The sequence below is a fragment of the Hypanus sabinus genome, chromosome 9 (assembly GCF_030144855.1).
Source record: "Hypanus sabinus isolate sHypSab1 chromosome 9, sHypSab1.hap1, whole genome shotgun sequence".
Taxonomy (NCBI): Eukaryota; Metazoa; Chordata; class Chondrichthyes; order Myliobatiformes; family Dasyatidae; genus Hypanus; species Hypanus sabinus.
Window position 1 is genome coordinate 162,425,498 of NC_082714.1, and position 19,137 is coordinate 162,444,634.

Sequence of the window (19,137 nt, forward strand, 5' to 3'; positions counted from 1 at the left end):
ATGTATCTATGTGTTGCACTCTGTAAATCTTGTTTTTTCTTCTGAATAAAAATATTGTAAAAAGAAAAGACCACTACTACATCCCAGTGGCTATTTGAGACGTGATCACCAGCTATAGGAGGATTCAAACTCAGGTTTACATCAGCCCATTTCACAACTAGTTGGCAGGACCTCCAGAAGGGAATTCCAACAGGGTGCACCATCTCCCCCACCCTATTTATTATGGGAACGAACCTCCTAATATCAGCAGCAGAAGACGTGACCCGCGGCTCAATGCTGGAGTCGGGCATTGCCCAGCCGGCTCTACAAGGGTTCATGGACGACATTATTATAACACCTGTGTCACATATCCAAGCAAGATGGGTATTTGAAATCCTGGACAAAGTAGCCACTTGGGCAAGGATGTCCTTCAATGCCAAGAAATCCAGGTGTATGGTGATCAGAAAGGGCAAAGTAACTAGCAAGTTTAGCCTCCAAGTTCAGGATGAGGTCATCCCTTCCATCGAAGATAACCTGATAAAAAGCTTGGGGAAATGGTTTAATGCGTCACTGACAGATGGGGGCAATGCCACCAATGCTGTGAAATAGACAGACGAGTGGCTGAAGAAGATCGACAAATCCGGACTTCCCGGTAAATTCAAGACCTGGCAGTACCAATACAGCCTTCTGCCCAGGCTTCTCTGGCTCTTCACACTTTACAAGTTCCCTGTGACTGCCATAGAGGGCATTGAGAGGAAAACCAACAAGTACCTACGGAGATGGTTAGGAGTTACCCCAAGCTTCTCTTCAGTGGGCCTCTATATTCGATCCGGACAGCTGCAGCTTCCCCTGTCATCTGATGTGGAGGAATTCAAGGTGGCTAAATGCAGAGCCTTATTAAGTTTGAGAGATTCCAATGACGACCTGGTAAAGCAAGCAGACATTGCAACCAGATCTGGACGCAAGTGGGTAGCCAACGCAGCAGTAGAGCAGGCAGTGTGTTTTCTGAAGCTGCGAGATATCATCGGCAACCCCTGTGTAGGGTGGCAAGGCCTTGGCTCAGTTCACTTCCAGCAGCAGGGAAAAGCAAGCATAAGGAACAGGCGAGACATGGTACAGGCAGAAGTACAGATCTGTGAGGAAGAGAAGCAGACGTCAAAGGCAGTGGAACAAGGGTCCCAGGGTGCCTGGACAAAATGGGATCTACCCAAGTGCAAGATCTCATGAGTAGAGTTATGGAGACCAGAGCCCTTCCGTATTTCCTTCCTCTTGCAATCCATGTGTGACACCTTTCCTTTGCCATTACATCTGAACACGTGGGGGATGACAGAGGACCCGAACTGTAAGCTCTGTGGTCAAAAGTGGTCACTGGATCATATACTGTCCGGGTGTAAAACAGCTCTAATTCAAGGATGGTATAGGTGGCACCACGTTAAGGTGTTGCTGGCTCTTGCGGACACACTAGAGTGAGAGAGATGCAAGAAGAGGACGGCTGGCACAGATTTGAGGAAGGCCATCACCTTCATCAAAGAGGGAGCCAGGCCTTTCTTAACTAAACAACCAAGGTCAAATCTGCTGCTAACTGCCAGGTCCTGGGAGATAAGGGTCGATGAGGGAAGGAGGCTGCAATTCCTGGATATCGTATTGCGGTCAACTGAAGACCAGAAGATAATTCTGGTTTAGCTGACAGTGCCATGGGAGGAGGTATGGGAAGAGGCCTATGAGAGAAAGACCTTGAAGTACCAGCCCTTAGTGCAGGAGTGCAAAGACAAGGGATGGCAGGCATGGTTGTTCCCTGTGGGGATTGGCTGCAGAGGTTACCCAGCCAAATCAGCATGGCAGTTGTTCTCAGCTCTAGGCCTGGACGAAAGGAGCTAAAAACAAGCAGTTTGTAGGGTGGGGGAAGAGGCAGAATGAGCCTCTTGTTGAATTTGGAGTAGGAGAGAGGAAGGAAGCTGGAAGCCAGGAGCAGATGGGCAGTGATTTGGCCAACACTGCCAGCCCACCAACTGGAGAGTGTTGTAGTTAAGGAGTGAAACACTCTGTGAAGGTTGGGAACAACCTGATGACACCTGCTCCTGGCTGAAGGCTACGGCTACCTCATGAGGTATCTGGAGAATGCACCCTTCACCATGTATGTAACATGCACCTTTCAGCATAGTGAGATAGTGTAACTGAAGCTAGAGGCTACAGGTTCAAGGTGAGAGGAGAAAGATACAAATGGGACCCAAGGGCAACTTTTTCATACAGAACGTTGTATATGCTGAATGAGTTTGCAGAGGAAGTGGGTACATTTGTAACATTTAAATCTCAGTCACAGTTGTGTTGGCTGGGTAAAAGTTGTCTTACACAGGCTGAATCTTAAAGTACAGGTCTGTTTTTAACATTGGTTCTTTATCTCTGGTTGAAACACACACACTTTACTCACCTCTGCAATTTCATTTTGTTCACTTTCTCTCTCTTCTCCAACAGAAAGCTGAATAACTAATGACTCCTCAAGAGGGAGATCCACCTGCATTAAGTCAGAGTCAGATTGTTCCTATTTAAAAGCAAAATGAAATCTATTAAATTTTATCAAAAAATTCATTGTGTTTTGTCTTACATTTACAAAGATTTACTAGTAAATATTCCACTGAGGGCTTAATTAAATTGTAACAATGCAAAGTTTGAGAACCAGGCTCGCTGTGTTGGTGTTTACATAAGCCACCAAGCAACTCAATCAACTGCAGATAAGTGCTGAATCATTCCGTTAAAGAAAAGCAACTTTTTTTTGTTTTATACAGGATAATGTGGTTTTCTTTCTATGGCATTCTACAATACAGATATCTCCCCCCTTTACAAAGGTAGAGTATTCCTATGAAACCTTTCTTAAGGCAAAATGGCATAAAGCCAAGAACCATTAATTTATACGGGAAAAATTTTCATAAAAGCAAAAATCCTCTTTGTAATGCAAAAACAGGTTACTAATGTAGGTCTTTAGTAAAAGTGAAGTGGCATAAAGCAAACATTCATAAAGTGGGGGACACCTGTATACAATTTAAGTTCCACATTTGGCTGAAGATATGTCTCAGCAATCAACCTTTTAGTGAAGTCAACCAGAATCCCAGCAATGGTGACATGCTTTTAAAAAAAATCACTAACAACTGAATATTGCTAATTACTTAGGTATATGTTTGTGATTCTCTTCTCTTCATAGATTTGGGTAATTACTTTATAACAAGAATTTAAAAAAAATGAAAAACATTATGTTATTCAGGGCTGAGTAGAGAACATTTGAGATTACGTGAATCTAACAATACTATGCAATATTTCTTGAGAAGTAAAGACGACTATAAAAGACTTACGTGAAAAAGAACCATATTTATAAAAAATAATGCAATTAAAGTTTTTTAAACCACATGGTAGAAATACTTAATATGAATAAAGTGCTTATCAGAATCAAGTTTACTATCACTGGAATTTGTTGTGAAATTTGTTGTTTTGTGGCGGTACATTGCAACTTTATTAGAGCACAAATATCTCACTCTGGTGCTTCTATACCACTTTTGCTGAAATGTGTAACGGTGGACAGGTTAGAAATATCCTAAAAAATCACTAACCAGAAATGGGAAAGTGCACTCTAGCTGCTAGATTTCCACTTAGCTTCTCATGTTACAAGCCATGTGAGGTCTAGAAGGCACATGCTTTGTGCCAGAGCTAACATGATCAGGTGCTAGGAATTGGCTGTAAACCTATCTGCCTGCTTAGGGATCCTTAACAGAATCTGTCTGCCATCTGAATGACCCTGACAATATGTCTGCTATTGCTCCTAATAGGTATAATTTCCCCCCTCTAAGACCAGAAGAAAATCTGCCCACTGAAGAGCTTCCAGCAAAAGCTAAGTTCTCCTGATAGCAAGTAGACACCAGCTGATATAAGTGTAAAGCTCTGAAAGTATTGCAAGGCAGTAAACACCACATTGAAAAATTCAATACTATTCTCCACTAGCTTCTAAGAGTCCTTAGGAAATCATTACAATGGTTTCAATTGTATAAACATGGATTTAAGCTGGAGTCAGAAGCTAAATGAAAAGACAGGTTTTATACCTCAGGAATAAAACTACTGAGGTACCACTCAGCCCTTCAGGTATGATGGTATGGGAAATGTAAGGACAATGCACATTGCTAAGAGTCAAGTGAATTCCAGGAATACATGGTATTGACTGTGAGCAATTTCTGATCAGAGCTGATGATAAGCAGTACATTCACAGAGTAATACATCTTGCAATTCATTAACAACTTCAGATTCTGAAGGAAGTCTAATTCTGCACAGTCTATCATTTCCTGTACCTTTGGAAAGGCTGTAACCTCGTAAGCTTACATACATGCTCAGTGTATTGTCTCAGCTATATAGAGGAAAAGTGACCTTGCCAGTGATGAAGTGCTCAGACTATAAAATATAGATGACCTTCAGCTGCCTGGAATGAGCCATAAGACTCAGGAGCACAATTAGGCCATTTGGCTCATTGAGTCTGCTCCACCATTCCATCATAACTGATTTATTATTCCTCTAAAGCCCATTCTCCTCAATTTCTTCCCATAACCTTTGACACCCTGATTAATCAAGAACCTACAAATCACCACTTTAAATATACTCAATGACTTGGCCTCCACAGCCACCTGTGACAATGAATTCCTCTAGCTGAAATAATTTCTTCTCATCTCTGTTCTAAATGAATGTGCCTCTATGGTCCTAGACTCCCCCACTATGGGAACAACTCTCTCCACATCCACTCTATCAAGACTGTTCAATACAGTCAGCCCTTCTTATCCGTGGGGGATTGGTTCTGGGACCCCCCCGCGGATACCAAAATTTGCGGATTCTCAAGTCCCTTATTTAACATGTATCAGTGCGGTGGTCTTTAGGACCCAGCGGAACCTCGGACTTCATTTAACATGTTTCCATGCACTGGACATTAGGACCTGGCGGCGCAGCTCTGAATCCGCAGTGTTTCTGTTCATGAAAATAATCATGATAGCGATTGAAAATATGGTGGAAGTAATAACGCGATCAGAAAGAGGTGAAACGCCATCGGTCATTAGAAAAGTGTTAGGCTACAGTCGGTTAACAATTGGAACAATTTTAATGGAGAATGTGGAAGACCCTGCCCTGATGAAAGCTACAATTATTACTAAGCTATGCAGTGGTTAAATTATAGAAATACATATGTTTCTCAAGTGTTTTATATGCATAGGCAGGTAAAATATGTACTATATATTAAAAAAAATGTTTGACTGACACTAAATAATACCGGATGTACCTGTTCCGACTTCAAATCCAACTTGAAGATGGACTCAGGAATGGAACATAACCCGGGGACTGCCTGTACTTTTAAGTCATTTCTAGATTACTTATAATACCTAATACAACGTAAATGCTAATGTAAATAGTTGTTATACTGTATTGTTTAGGGAATAATGACAAGAAAAAATAATCCGTACGTGCTCAAGCAATGAGTGCTGGAGAGAGAACTTCCGGGTTTTCCCGATCCGCAGTTGGTTGAATCCACGCAAACGAAATCCACGGATAAGGAGGGCCGACTGTATTTGATTGGTTTCAATGAGATTCTTCTAAACTCCAACGAGTACAGCTCAGTCATCAAACTCTTCTCATTAACACTTTCATTCTAGAAATCACTCTCTTGAGCCTCCTCTGGACCCTCTCCAATGCCAATATCTCTTTTCTTAGATAAGAGGTCCAAAACTGTTCACAATACTTCAAGTGCAGTCTGACCAACGCCTTATACAGATTCAGCATTACATTCTTGCTCTTATATTCCAGTTCTCTCGAAATGAATGCTAGCATTGCATTCGGCTTCCTTATCACTGACTCAATCTGCAAGTTAACCTTTAGAAAATCCTGCATGAGATCACCCAAGACCCTTGGCTCCTCTTATGTTTGAATTTTCTCCTTGTTTAGAAAACAGTGTACACCTATGTTCTCTCTAAGGTATGCGTGTGCACACATCTTTTGCTACTAATGCACAAAGGAATTTAAGCTGCACACTGACGATTATTATCCTCTACCTATTTGGCATGTTAAGTATATTTCATTATTGTACACAATCACATTTCCCTTTCCTGTTTCTGATGTGGATGGCGTTGACAAAGTGAGTTTGCGATGAATTGTCTGCAAATTTTAGAACTGGCTTATTTATATTTTTATTGAAAAAATTATTGATTCATCATGTCAAATTCAAAAGAAGAAAAGGGTGTGAGTGCAAAAGAACTACTAGTTCATTTATAGCAGAACGGCTTAATGAAACAGTAGAAACTGCTACGCCGAAAGCTCATGAGGTCAGCTATGTCATGTTGTATAGTATATGAGAAATAAGGCTCATTGATGTGTATTTTTTTAAAATTTTAAACAATGAACAACAAACTGGACTTCATAGTTTATTATTCTTAGAATCGTTTGAGGTTAACTTCCACTTCAAAATTCAGTGCACAGATGTTGTTATCACTGGACAAAAAATTGCACGGCGCAAGATTTTTGCACACACTGACTCATTACAAATTAGAGGGAACATTTGTCAACACCTTTATTCCTTCTACAAAAGTGCATGCCCATACATTTCCCTACACTATATTCTATCCGTCACTTCTTTGCCCATTCTCCCAATCTAAGTCCTTCTGCAGATTCCCTGCTTCCTCATCGCTACCTGCCCCTGCAAATCGTCTGCAATATCATCTGCAAAATATCATATCGTCTGCAAAACTTGTCACAATGCCATCAATTCTGTCATCTAAATCATTGACACACAACATGAAAAGAAGTGCTACCAACACCCACTCCTGCAAGGCAACACTAGTCACCAGCATCCAATCAGAAAAGACTCCCTTTATTCCTACTCTTTTGCCAATGCTCTATCCGTGCTAATATGTTTCTTGTAATACCATGGACTATTTATTATCTTGTTATGTGAAAAAAGACCTTCTGAACATCCAAGTAAACAACATCCACTGACTCTCTTTTGGCCATCTTGTAGGTTATTTCCTCAAAGAATTCCAACAGTTTGTCAGGCAAAATTTTCCTTTAAGGAAAACATGCTGACTTTGCTGATTTTACCATGTGCCTCCAAGCACCCTGAAACCTCATCCTTAATAATGGACTCAAACATCTTCCCAAGTACTGAAGTCAGGCTAATTGGCTTACAATTTCCTTACTTCTTTTTTGGCAGAAATTGAAAGAGCTCTATACACTCAGTGGCCTCTTCATTAGGCACAGGAGTGGAACCCAGTGTGGGGCACTTCAAGGTTTGACAAATTGTGCATTCAGAGATACTCTTCTACACTCCTGCACACCACTCTTTTAGCACATCATTAATTGAGTTACTGCCCTCTCCCTGTCAGTTTAAAACATTCTGACCTCTCTCAAGAACAAGGCGTTTTTGCCCACAGGACTGCCACTCACTGTATTTTTTTTTGGTTTTTGCACCATTCTCTGTAAACTCTCCATTCCCTAGAGACTGCTGTGTGTGAAAATCTCAGGAGATCAATACTTTCCGAGATACTCAAACCACCCTGTCTGGCACCACAACCCATTTCACAGCCAAAGTCACTTAGATCACATTTCTTTTCCATTCTGACATAGAAACATAGAAAATAGGTGCAGGAGTAGGCCCTTCGGCCCTTCGAGCCTGCACCGCCATTCAGTATGATCATGGCTGGTCATCCAACTCAGAACCCTGTAACCTGCTTTCTCTCCATACCCCCGATCCCTTTAGCCACAAGGGCCATATCTAACTCTCTCTTAAATATAGCCAATGAACCAGCCTCAACTGTTTCCTGTGGCAGAGAATTCCACAGATTCACCACTCTCTGTGCGAAGAAGTTTTTCCTCATCTTGGTCCTAAAAGGCTTCCCCTTTATCCTTAAACTGTGACCCCTCGTTCTGGACTTCCCTAACATCAGGAACAATCTTCCTGCATCTAGCCTGTCCAATCCCTTTAAAATTTTATATGTTTCAATAAGATCCCCCCTCAATCTTCTAAATTCCAGCGAGTATAAGCCTAGTCGATCCAGACTTTCTTCATATGAAAGTCCTGCCATCCCAGGAATCAATCTGGTGAACCTTCTTTGTACTCCCTCTATGGTAAGAATGTCTTTCCTCAGACTAGGGGACCAAAACTGCACACAATACTCCAGGTAGACATTTGGTCTAAACAATAAATGAACCTCTTGATGATGTCCACATGCTTCTATGCATTAAGTTGCTGCAGCGATTGGCTGATTAGCTATTTGCATCAACAAGCAGGTGTACAAGTATATCTAACAAAGTCGACAGTGTGTATAATACATATTCTTATTGTAATTTATAGTGTATTTTACATACTACACTTGTACTGTTGCCATAAAACAACAGATTTCATGACATGTCAGTGATAATAAACCTGATTCTGATTCTGAAGAGTATTCTGCAATACATGACTTCTCTCCAGGTGTACCATACATTATCAAATATCTGGCCCAACATTGGCATGCGAAGCTACAGAAGGAATTGGGCACAATTTCTCAAATATTGATAATCACACAATGTATTCAAGACTTGCAACAGGAAACACTGGTTTTGAATCTCATGCCTCATAAAGTTGATACTGTGGCGACCCACTTCCCAGTGCACTCAAACCGGCTCACAAAGTGGCATGCACCGGCATTGAGGCAGGTCCCAAAGAAGGCACCAAGCCTTCGGCACCAACAAGGGGAAAAGCCCGCACGCGGGACGGGACTGTTAATTATGCACTCCCTACAGCACTCCTGCCCGGTGAGGGCGGGAACAGGAAGGCTTTAAAGCAAGGCCGTGAAGTTTGAATAAATCTCTTTTGCAACTGCAGCTCACTGGCTCCATGTCATTATTTCAGCGCTGTGTGTAGCATACCGCTACAACTGGTGACCCCAACAGCCCTAACGATATTTGGACCAGAGATGAACGACGTCGCACCTGTTCATGCAGTTTTGTTCAAACTGCCAAGCTTCTGGACATTGTAACCTCACCTATGGTTCCAGCAAGCAGAAGCCTAATTCCACATTCCGCAGATAACCTCAGATGCCACGCATTACTACTACGTGGTGAGCTCCCTCAACCAGGAGACAGCCGCCCAGGTTGAGGAGTTCATACAATCGCCCCCAGCAGACGGCAAATACACATAATTCAAAGCCTTGCTCGTAAGGATTTTCGGACTCCCACGGCGCAAGTGAGCTGCCCGCTTACTGCACCTGGATGGTTTGGGGGACAGGCCACCGTCGGCTTTGATGAACAAGATGCTGTCCCTGGCCAGAGATCACAAGCCCTGCCTCATGTTTGAGCAGGCATTCCTGGAGCAACTGCCTGAGGACATACACCTGCTGCTTGTCTGACGTGGATTTCAGCGACCCCCAGAAGGTGGCAGCCCGGGCGGACGTGCTGTGGAAAGCCAAGAAGGAGAGTGGGGTGTCCATCGCACAGATCACCAGGCCACGCACCCAGCAGCAAACCAGACCAGGCCCGGCTGCAGAGCCCACAGGGGTGAGGAGACTGACGAACAATGGTGCTTCTACTACCAGCGGTTGGGCGCAGAAGCCTGCCGCTGTAGCCCGCCCTGCAAGTTCCCGGGAAATGCCAGGGACAGCCGCTGCTGATGGCTATGGCAGCTGGCCATCCGGATAGCCTCCTGTATGTCTGGGACAAGCAGTCAGGACGCCACTTTTTGGTCGACACCGGAGCCGAGATCAGCGTCTTACCTCCGATGAGTTACAACAACCGCAACAGAGAACCCGGTCCCACCCTGAGGGCCGCGAATGGCAGCACAGTAAGGACCTACAGCACCCATACGGTGCGGCTACAGTTCGGCTCCAGCCGGTTCACGTGGGATTTCACACTGGTTGCTGTAGCCCAACCACTCCTGGGAGTGGATTTTTTGCGGGCTCACAGCCTACTGGTCAACCTGCCAAGGAAGAGACTGGTCCACGCCGAGACCTTTCAAATGTTCTCCCTGGGTGAAGCCCAGTTGCCGGTCCCACACCTAGACTCCAGCACGCTGTCCAACAATGGCTTCACCAGAATCCTGGCGGATTTCCCATTGGTTCTGGCACTGCAGTTCACGGCAGCCATGCCCAGACACGGTATACAGCACCACATCCCGACACAAGGACCACCCTCCACGCCTGTGCTCGAAGGCTTGCCCCGGACAAGCTTCGACTGGCAAAGGAGGAGTTCAAGAGGATGGAGGAATTGGGGATCATACGGCGGTCCGACAGCCCATGGGCCTCCCCCCTGCACATGGGGCCCAAAGCAACAGGGATCTGGAGACCATGCGGCGACTACCACAGGCTGAAGAAGGCTACAATACCGGACCGCTACCCTGTGCCGCACATTCAGGACTTTGCAGTGAACCTGCACGGCGCACGGATCTTCTCCAAGGTCGACCTCGTCCGGGTGCCGTTCGGCCTAAAGAATGCCGCACAGACATTTCAGCGGTTAATGGACGTGGTGGGACACGACCTGGACTTCACTTTCATCTATTTGGACGACATCCTCATAGCCAGCAGCAGTCGTCAGGAGCATCTGTCCCACCTCCGTCAACTCTTCGCCTGACTCAGTGAATACGGCCTGACAATCAACCCAGCCAAATGCCAGTTCAGGCTTGACACCATCGACTTCCTGGGCCACAGGATTACTAAAGACGGGGCAACCCCTCTGCCCGCCAAGGTAGATGCGGTCCGCCATTTCCCCCGACCCAACACAATCAAAGGCCTTCAGGAATTCGTGGGTATCGTGAATTTCTACCACCACTTCCCCCCTTCAGCTGCCCGAATCATGTGCCCCCTGTTCACCCCGATGTTGGGTAAGGGCAAGGATATTACCTGGGACGAGGAGTCCACTGCCGCTTTCATTAAAACCAAAGAAGCCTTGGCAAACGCCACGATGCTAGTGCACCCCAGAACAGACGTCCCTACCGCCCTCACAGTGGACGCATCTAACACGGCAGTCGGTGGAGTGCTGGAACAACTCATCGAGGGTCGCTGGCAACCCCTGATGTTTTTCAGCAAACACCTACAACCACCCGAGCTCAAATACAGTGCTTTCAACCAGGAAATGCTGGCGCTATACCTGGCAATCCGGCATTTCAGGTACTTCTTAGAAGGTAGGCCCTTCACCGCATTCACGGACCACAAACCGCTTACCTTTGCGTTCACAAAAGCATCCGACCCCTGGTTGTCCCGCCAGCAGCGACATCTGTCCTACATCTCCGAATACACGACGGATGTCTGGCATGTCTCAGGAAAGGACAATGTCGTGGCGAATGCCCTCTCCCGCCCTAACATCCAAGCCCTGTCCCGGGGGTAGACTATGAAGCACTGGTGGAGGCGCAGCAGGCAGTCGAGGAGATCCCTAGTTACAGGACTGCAGTCTCCAGTTTGCGGCTCCAGGACCTCCCCGTAGGCCCGGGTGAGAAGACCCTACTCTGTGACGTCACCACCGGCCAACCCCGCCCCGTCGTTCCAGCAGCCCGGTGGCGGCGCGTTTTCAACTCCATTCACAACTTAGCGCACCCCTCCATCAGGACAACCGTCCAGATGGTAGCCAACAGGTTCGTTTGGCACGGACTTCGCAAGCAGGTCAGTGAATGGGCCAAAACGTGCATGCACTGCCAAACAGCCAAGGTGCAGTGGCACACCAAAGCTCTGCCGCAGCAGTTCCACCCCACCCACCGGCATTTCGACCACATTCACGTGGATATCGTGGCCCCCCTGCGAGTGTCGCGAGGAGCGCAGCACCTCCTGACTATCGTGGACTGGTTCACGAGATGGCCAGAGGCGGTCCCGCTCACCGACACCACCTCCGAATCTTGCACCCGGGCACTGATTGCCACCTGGGTTTCTGGCTTTGGGGTACTGGCCCACATTACCTCCGACAGAGGCACCCAGTTCGCCTCCAGCCTGTGGTCAGCTATGTCCAGCCTTTTGGGGGCCTACCACCCACAGTCAAACGGACTAGTGGAGCGTTTCCACCATCACCTGAAGTCAGCTCTCATGGCCCGACTCAAAGGGCCTAACTGGGTCGGCCGAGTTGGTGTACGGCACACCCCTGGTCGTCCCAGTAGAGTTCATACCAGCCCCAAGGGGGCAAGAGGAAGAACCCACAGCAGTCCTGGACAGACTATGTGAGAGGCTCGGTAACCTGGCCCCCAATACCCACTTCACAGCATGGGCAGAACCCAACCTGCGTACCCAAAGACCTGCAAAACTGTAAGTTCGTTTTTGTACGACAGGGTGGACATCGGGCACCACTGCAGCGGCCCTACGAAGGGTCGTTTACGGTGATCAGAAACAGCAGGTCCACATTCGTGCTGGAAATTGAGGGGAAAGAGGAGGTTTTCACGGTGGACCGACTCAAACCAGCCCATGTGGACTTGGCACAGCCGGTCGAGATTCAGGCACCGCAGCGCAGAGGCAGACCTCCCAAACAGAGTCCGACCCAGACTGTGGACATTGGGGGGTGTATCGCCGGTTCTAGAGGGGGGGGGGGTTATGTGGCGACCCACTTCCCAGTGCACTCGAACCAGCTCACAAAGCGGCGTGCGCCGGCATTGAGGCAGGTCCCAGAGGGCACCAAGCCTTCGTCACCAGCAAGAGGAAAAGCCCGCGCGTGGGATGGGACTGTGAACATGCACCCCCTACAGCAATCCCGCCCGGGGAGGGCAGGAACAGGAAGGCTTTAAAGCGAGGCCGCGAGGTTTGGATAAATCTCTTTTGCAACTGCAGCTCACCAACTCCATGTCATTATTTCAGCACTGTGTGTAGCACACCACTACAATACTACTCTTTTAAATTTCTAGGTACAACACTCTAATCTTCCTGTGAGATAGGTTCTGAGAACTGCTTCTGCTCTGTTGGCATCAATTTGCATGAAGTATGACAAAAATATGTATAAACAAGATTTTAAATTTCATCTTTGTTTAGGTATCAGAGGGGAAGTGGGATTAGCTACAAAGAATTTCATGGTCATGATTTTAAAAAATTGTTTTCCCTCAAACCTGCATTAAAATGCCAATGCATTGGTCTTTTTCTGCAAGTAATTTGATTATTTCTAAATGCTTAATTTGCTGTTTCAATTTTTCCCCTTGAGATTGTTGTGCAGGCCCATTCTGATGCTTCCATAATATAAGCATCCACAACTCTCACACTATGAAGTTATAAAAAGATAACTTATATTAAGCGTTATGTCATTATTAATCCAGAATGAAATAACTGCTGTTACAGGCACTTACCAAATCATAGATCTCTTTTTCAGATAAACTGTCATGGTCTTTGCACACTTTCTGGACAGATACCGGTCTGTGACCAATGCTACTTCTTCTGGATTCAGTTATTAGAGAATCTTGCAAATCACAAGGTTCCTCCACATTACGCAAATCTTTATCAAATCCGAAAATATATGCAGATAAAAGAAAGAAAAAGAACTCATTTGCAGATACTTCAGCCAGAATTTGCTTGAGTTGGCTTTATATAATTTTTTTTCTCAGCAATATTTTTATTGGTTTTATAAATCAAGAAAGCATAGTACAAAGGAGGTTTGTGCAGTACATAATAGAAGTAACAAATGTACAATTCACATTTATGAAAGAGATGCACCCATAGTACAATCATGCTTTGGTTGTCTCCCTGCCCTGACCTACCCCTCCCAATTCCCATCCCCAAGCCATCAATGCATTAGCAAAAAAAGGTTAAACAGAACCTTTATCCCCAGAGCTGCATTGGTCTAGAGAAGGTGTGTTTTCCTAACACATAAACTATTGTATGTTTACACGTCTGAGTTTGTAGAATTTTACCGGAGAATGCTGAAAGTCAGGGAGTTATGTGCAGAGGAAAGGAAGAAGGGATGGACCTTTAGTTTGGCTGGGAATTCTGAAAATATTCAAGAGTCCCCACACCTTTTGGAACTTAATGTCCAAATTGAGAGTTGAGTAATGGATTTTCTCAAGGCATAGACTGGACATGATGTCCGTAAGCCACTGAGCATGGGTGGGCCGGGCAGCATCCCTCCACCCAAGCAAGACTGCATGCCTAATCAAAAGAGAGGCAAGACAGTATGCGACGTTTGGTCGGACTTAGTGCGTGTCCCCCTCTCCGAAGGTGCTGAAAACAGCAATCAAAAGATTAGGTTCCAAATTGTAATTAAGTATTTGGGATAGAGTTTGGAAAACATCTTTCCAGTATTTCTCCAAGCTAGGGCATGTCCAGTACATGTGAATAAGGGAAACCTCACCCCTTTTGCATTTGTTGCAGCAGGGATAACATCTGGGTAAATGCGAGATAATTTAGTTTTAGACATATGGGCCCCATGTACAACCTTGAACTGTAACAGGCAGTGGTGGGCACATAAAGGGGATAAGTTAACTAACTTGAGAACTGAATCCCATACATCATCTGACAGTGAAAAATTTAAATCTTGCTCCCAGGCAGTTTTAATTTTATCAAGTGGGGCTCACCTCAGAACCACTAGCTTGTCACAAATAGTAGATATTAGACCTTTGCACAATGGATTCATGCAGAGAAACATACCAATGACGTTTGTGTCGGGTGCTTCAGGGAAGTTTGACAACAAAGGGCTGACAAAATGTCTAATTTGCAAATATCTGAAGAAATGAGTGTTGGTTTTTTTTTTGCAGACAATTGTTCAAATGATGTCTATAGGAAGTTGTCTATAGGAAGATCTTATAGCGCCTGATGCCCTTTCTATACCAGTCTTGAAATGTTGGATTATGTATAGAAGGCTGGAAGAGGTGATTATGTAGAATAGGACTTGAAAGAGAGAAGCCATAAAGACCACTATACTTTCTGAACTGAGCCCATAGTCTCAGCGTGTGCCTGATAACAAGATTTAACAATTCGTTTAGGTGTAAGAAAAAGGGCTGTGGATCCAAGAAGTGCGGAAATAGAGGAATTCTTAATGGAATTCGGGTCCATTGCCACCCATAGTGGGCAGTCAGATTGGTTGTGGAAATGAGAATAAAAGATGAGTCAGCGTATGTTAGCTACCAGTAATGTAAGTGGAAATTGGGCACAGCCATGCCCCCAACACTTATAGGTTTTTGAAGATGGACTTCATTCAGTTGGGGATGCTTGCCCTTCCATAAGTAGGATGATATGACTGAGTCTAGCAAGTCAAAGAAGACTTTAGGAATGAAAATTGGTATGGATTGAAAATGGTATAAGAATTTAGGAAGGATGCTCATTTTGACAACATTAATTCGGCCCATCAGGGACATGGACAGCGGTGACCACTGTGCTGGGCTCTGTTTTGTATGATTTAACAAATTGGTGAAATTTTCTCCAAAAAGACGCTTATAATTCCTTGTTACTGTGTCGCCAAGGTAAGTAAATCGGTTATTCACTACCTTAAAAGGAAGGTTATGGAACTTTGACGCTTGTGCTTCTCCATTTATTGGAAAAAGTTTGCTCTTTTGTAAATTAAGTTTATATCCTGAAAACAGGCTAAATTTGTTAAGGAGTGAGAACTTGTGGGGTAAGGAGGTGATCGGGTTTGATATAAAAAGTAAAAACTCGTCAGCATAAAGGGAGACTTTGTGCTCAACTCCCTCCCTCCAAATCCCTGTCAGATTCGCACAACTGCAGAATGCAATCTCTAGTGGCTCTATGGCCAGATTGAAAAGTAATGGGCTTAAGGGGCACCCATGGGGGGGGTTCCACATTTGAGATTGAAAGGCTGGGGTTGATGAGAGTTGATTAAAACAGAGGCAGTGGGACATGAATGTAACAGTTTAATCCATGTGATGAAACTTGGTCCAAAATCAAATTTTTCTAAAACAGCACAGAGGTAATTTCATTCCACACGGTCAAACGCCTCTACTGTCAGGCCAACTGCCTCTTTTTTCCCAGATTTAATACTCTTTGAGGTCATTGTGGAGTGAGTAAAGTCACAGGCAAGGGGAAGAGCAAAAACGTCCAACAGTTTGATATGCGAAAAGGGGAAGGAGGAGTGTGAAAATAGAAAGTAGGACAGAACGCACGTTCTCTGTGACTACTCCATTTGGCTGCCAACCGGAAGTCCGAGCTGGCTTTGTATTTTCATTTTTAAAAGTAATATAATTATTTTATACAAAATTTTACAGCAGCATATATTTTTCAACTGAAAACACTTATTTTCTGTTGTTGAATCATAATAAGACATAGGAGCAGAATTAGGCCATCTGGCCCATCGAGCCTGCTCCAACATTCAATCATGGCTGATCCTTTCTTTTCCTCCTCAACCTCAGTTCCTGGCCTTCTCCCCATAACCTTTGATGCCTTGTCCAATCAAGAACCTATCAATCTCTGCCTTAAATACACCCATGTGCATGTGGCAAAAAATTCTACAGATTCACCACCCTTTGGCTAAAGAAATTTCTCTGCATCTCTGTTTTGAAAGGGTGCCCCTTTATCCCGAGGCTGTCCCTCTTGTCCTAGACTCTGCCACCATGGGAAACATCCTTTCCACATCTATTCTGTCTAAGCCTTTCAACATTCAAAAGGTTTCAATGAGATCTCTCCTACTGAATTCTGAGTACAGACCAAGAGCCAACAAGTGTTCCTTGTATAATAACCCTTTCATTCCCAGAATCATCCTTGTGAACCTCCTCTGGACCCTCTCCAATGCCAGTGTGTTTCTTCTAAGATGAGGAGCCCAAAACTGTACAAAATACTCAAGGTTAGGCCTCAACTGTGCCTTATAAAGCTTCAGCATCACATCCTTGCTCTTGTATTCTAGACCTCTTGAAATGAATGCTAACATGGCATTTGCTTTCCTCACCACCGACTCAACCAGCAAGCTAACCTTCAGGTTGTTCTGCACAAGGATTCCCAAGTCCCTTTGCATCTCAGATTTTTGGATTTTCTCCGTTTAGAAAATAGTCCAGACATTTATTTCTACTACAAAACAGCATGACCATGCGTTTTCCAACATTGTAATTCATTTGCCACTTTCTTGCCCATTTTCCTAATCTAAGTCTTTCTGTATCCTACCAGTTTCCTCAACACTACCTGCCCCTCCACTAATCTTTGTATCATCTGCAAACTTGGCAACAAAGCCATCTATTCCATCAACTAAATTATTTATAAATACAGCATGAAAAGTGGTCCTAACACAACCCTTGCAGAACACCACTAGTCACTGGCAGCCAACCAGAAAAGGATCCTTTTATTCCCATTCACTGCGTCCTACCAATCAATTAATGCTCTAACCATGTTAGTAACTTACCTGTAATACCATGGGCTCTTAACTTAGTAAGCAGCCTCATGCGTGGCACCTGGTCAAAATCCTTCTGAAAGTCCAAATATACAACATCCACTCCATCCCCTTTATTTATCCTACTTGTAATCTCCTCAAAGAATTCCAAGATTCATCAGGCAGGATTTTCCCTGAAGGAAACCATGCTAAGTTTGTACCATCTTGTCCTGCGTCACTAAGTACTCCATCACCTCAACAATTGACTCTAACATCTTCTTTTCTGCTACCTTCCTCCTTTCTTAGAGTGAAGTGATATTTGCAATTTTCCAGTCCTCTGGAACCATGTTAGAATCCAATGATTTTTGAAAGATCATTTCTAATGCCATCACAATCTCTAATGTTACCTCTTTCAGAACCCTAGGGTGCAGTTCATCTGGTCCGGGTGACTTTCAGCCTGATACAGCTAAAAAGCACAACTGCTTCCAAGGTCAGTACAGTCAAAAAAGATGTCTTAATGCGTTTAAACGAACTATCGCTGCTTAAAACTGACAGAAACAACACCGATTGTGGTCGGAAGTGCCTACAGAGCACACCTTCCGAGGTGCTTCCGAGGAAGCACGGGTGTAGAACTGGGTTACAAGTGCGTTTAAGGAAATAGGGTTTTAAATTACCTATACCGACTATCTTGCTGGCGAACATGCAGTCTCTGGTGAATTAAAATCGATGATCTCAGAGCTAGGGTGCTGAATCAGAGGGACATTAGAACTGCGTGTCCTTTGTTTCACTGAATCCTGGTTAACCCCTTCCTTCCGTACTGGATGCAGCAATCCAGATCGACGGTTTTACTATATACTGCCATAATAGATCTATAGTCTCTCAAAAGCAGAGGTGGAGGAGTATTCCTCATGATCAACTCTTATTGGTGCACAAATATATCAGTGCTGTCCCAATTTCGCTCACCAGACCTAGAATATCTAGCAGTAAAGTACCATACATTTTACCCACAATGGGAGTTCTCAGGAGTCATTTTGGAAGCAGTTTACCAAAGTTGCAGTACTTCCCTCTGCAATTGGATCCTCAACTTCCTAACCAAAAGATCACAATATGTGTGGATTGGTGATAACATATCCTCCTCACTGACGATCAACACCTGTGCGTCTCAGTGGTGTGTGCTTAGCCCTCTGCTCTTTCTCTCTCTATATATACATGATCGTGTGGCTAAGAATAGCTCAAAAACCATCTATAAACTTGCTGACGATACAACCATTGTTGATAGAATCTCAGGTGGTGACGCGAGGGTATACAGGAGTGAGATATGCCAACTAGTGGAGTGGTGCCGCAGCAAAACCTGGCACTCGACATCAGTAAGACGAAAGCGCTGATTGTGGACTTCAGGAAGGGTAAGACGAAGGAACATATACCAATCCTCACAGAGGGATCAGAAGTGGAGAGAGCAAGCAGCTTCAAGTTCCTGGGTTTCAAGATCTCTGAAGATCTAACCGGATCCCAACATATCGATGTAGTTATAAAGAAGGCAAGACAGCGACTAAGAGGTTGAAGAGATTTGGCATGTCAACGAATACACTCAAAAACTTCTTTAGTTGTACCATGGAGAGCATTCTGGCAGGCTGCATCACTGTCTGGTACGGAGGCTACTGCACAGGACTGAAAGAAACTGCAGAAGGTTGTAAATCTAGTCAGCTCCATCTTGGGTACTAGCCTACAAAGTACGCAGGACATCTTCAGGGAGTGGGGTCTCAGAAAGGCAGTGTCCATTACTAAGGATCTCCAGTACCCAGGGCATGACCTTTTCTCACTGTTACCATCAGGAAGGAGGTAACACACGCAGTTTCTTCCCCTCCGCCATGATTCCTAAATGGACATTGAATCTTTGGACTCTACCTCACTTTT

The 19,137-nt window shown here is 44.7% G+C and overlaps 1 protein-coding gene across 1 annotated transcript in view; it reads right to left on the reverse strand.

Moving 5' to 3' along the window:
* LOC132399990 (double-strand-break repair protein rad21 homolog) overlaps positions 1–19,137 on the reverse strand; it is a 126,630-nt gene that overhangs the window by 46,563 nt on the left and 60,930 nt on the right. The window contains exons 11-12 of the mRNA XM_059981007.1: positions 13,268–13,413; positions 2,408–2,518 (exon numbers count right to left, since the gene is read on the reverse strand). Coding sequence (XP_059836990.1) covers positions 2,408–2,518; positions 13,268–13,413 — 257 coding nt within the window. The remainder of the gene's footprint in view (positions 1–2,407; positions 2,519–13,267; positions 13,414–19,137) is intronic.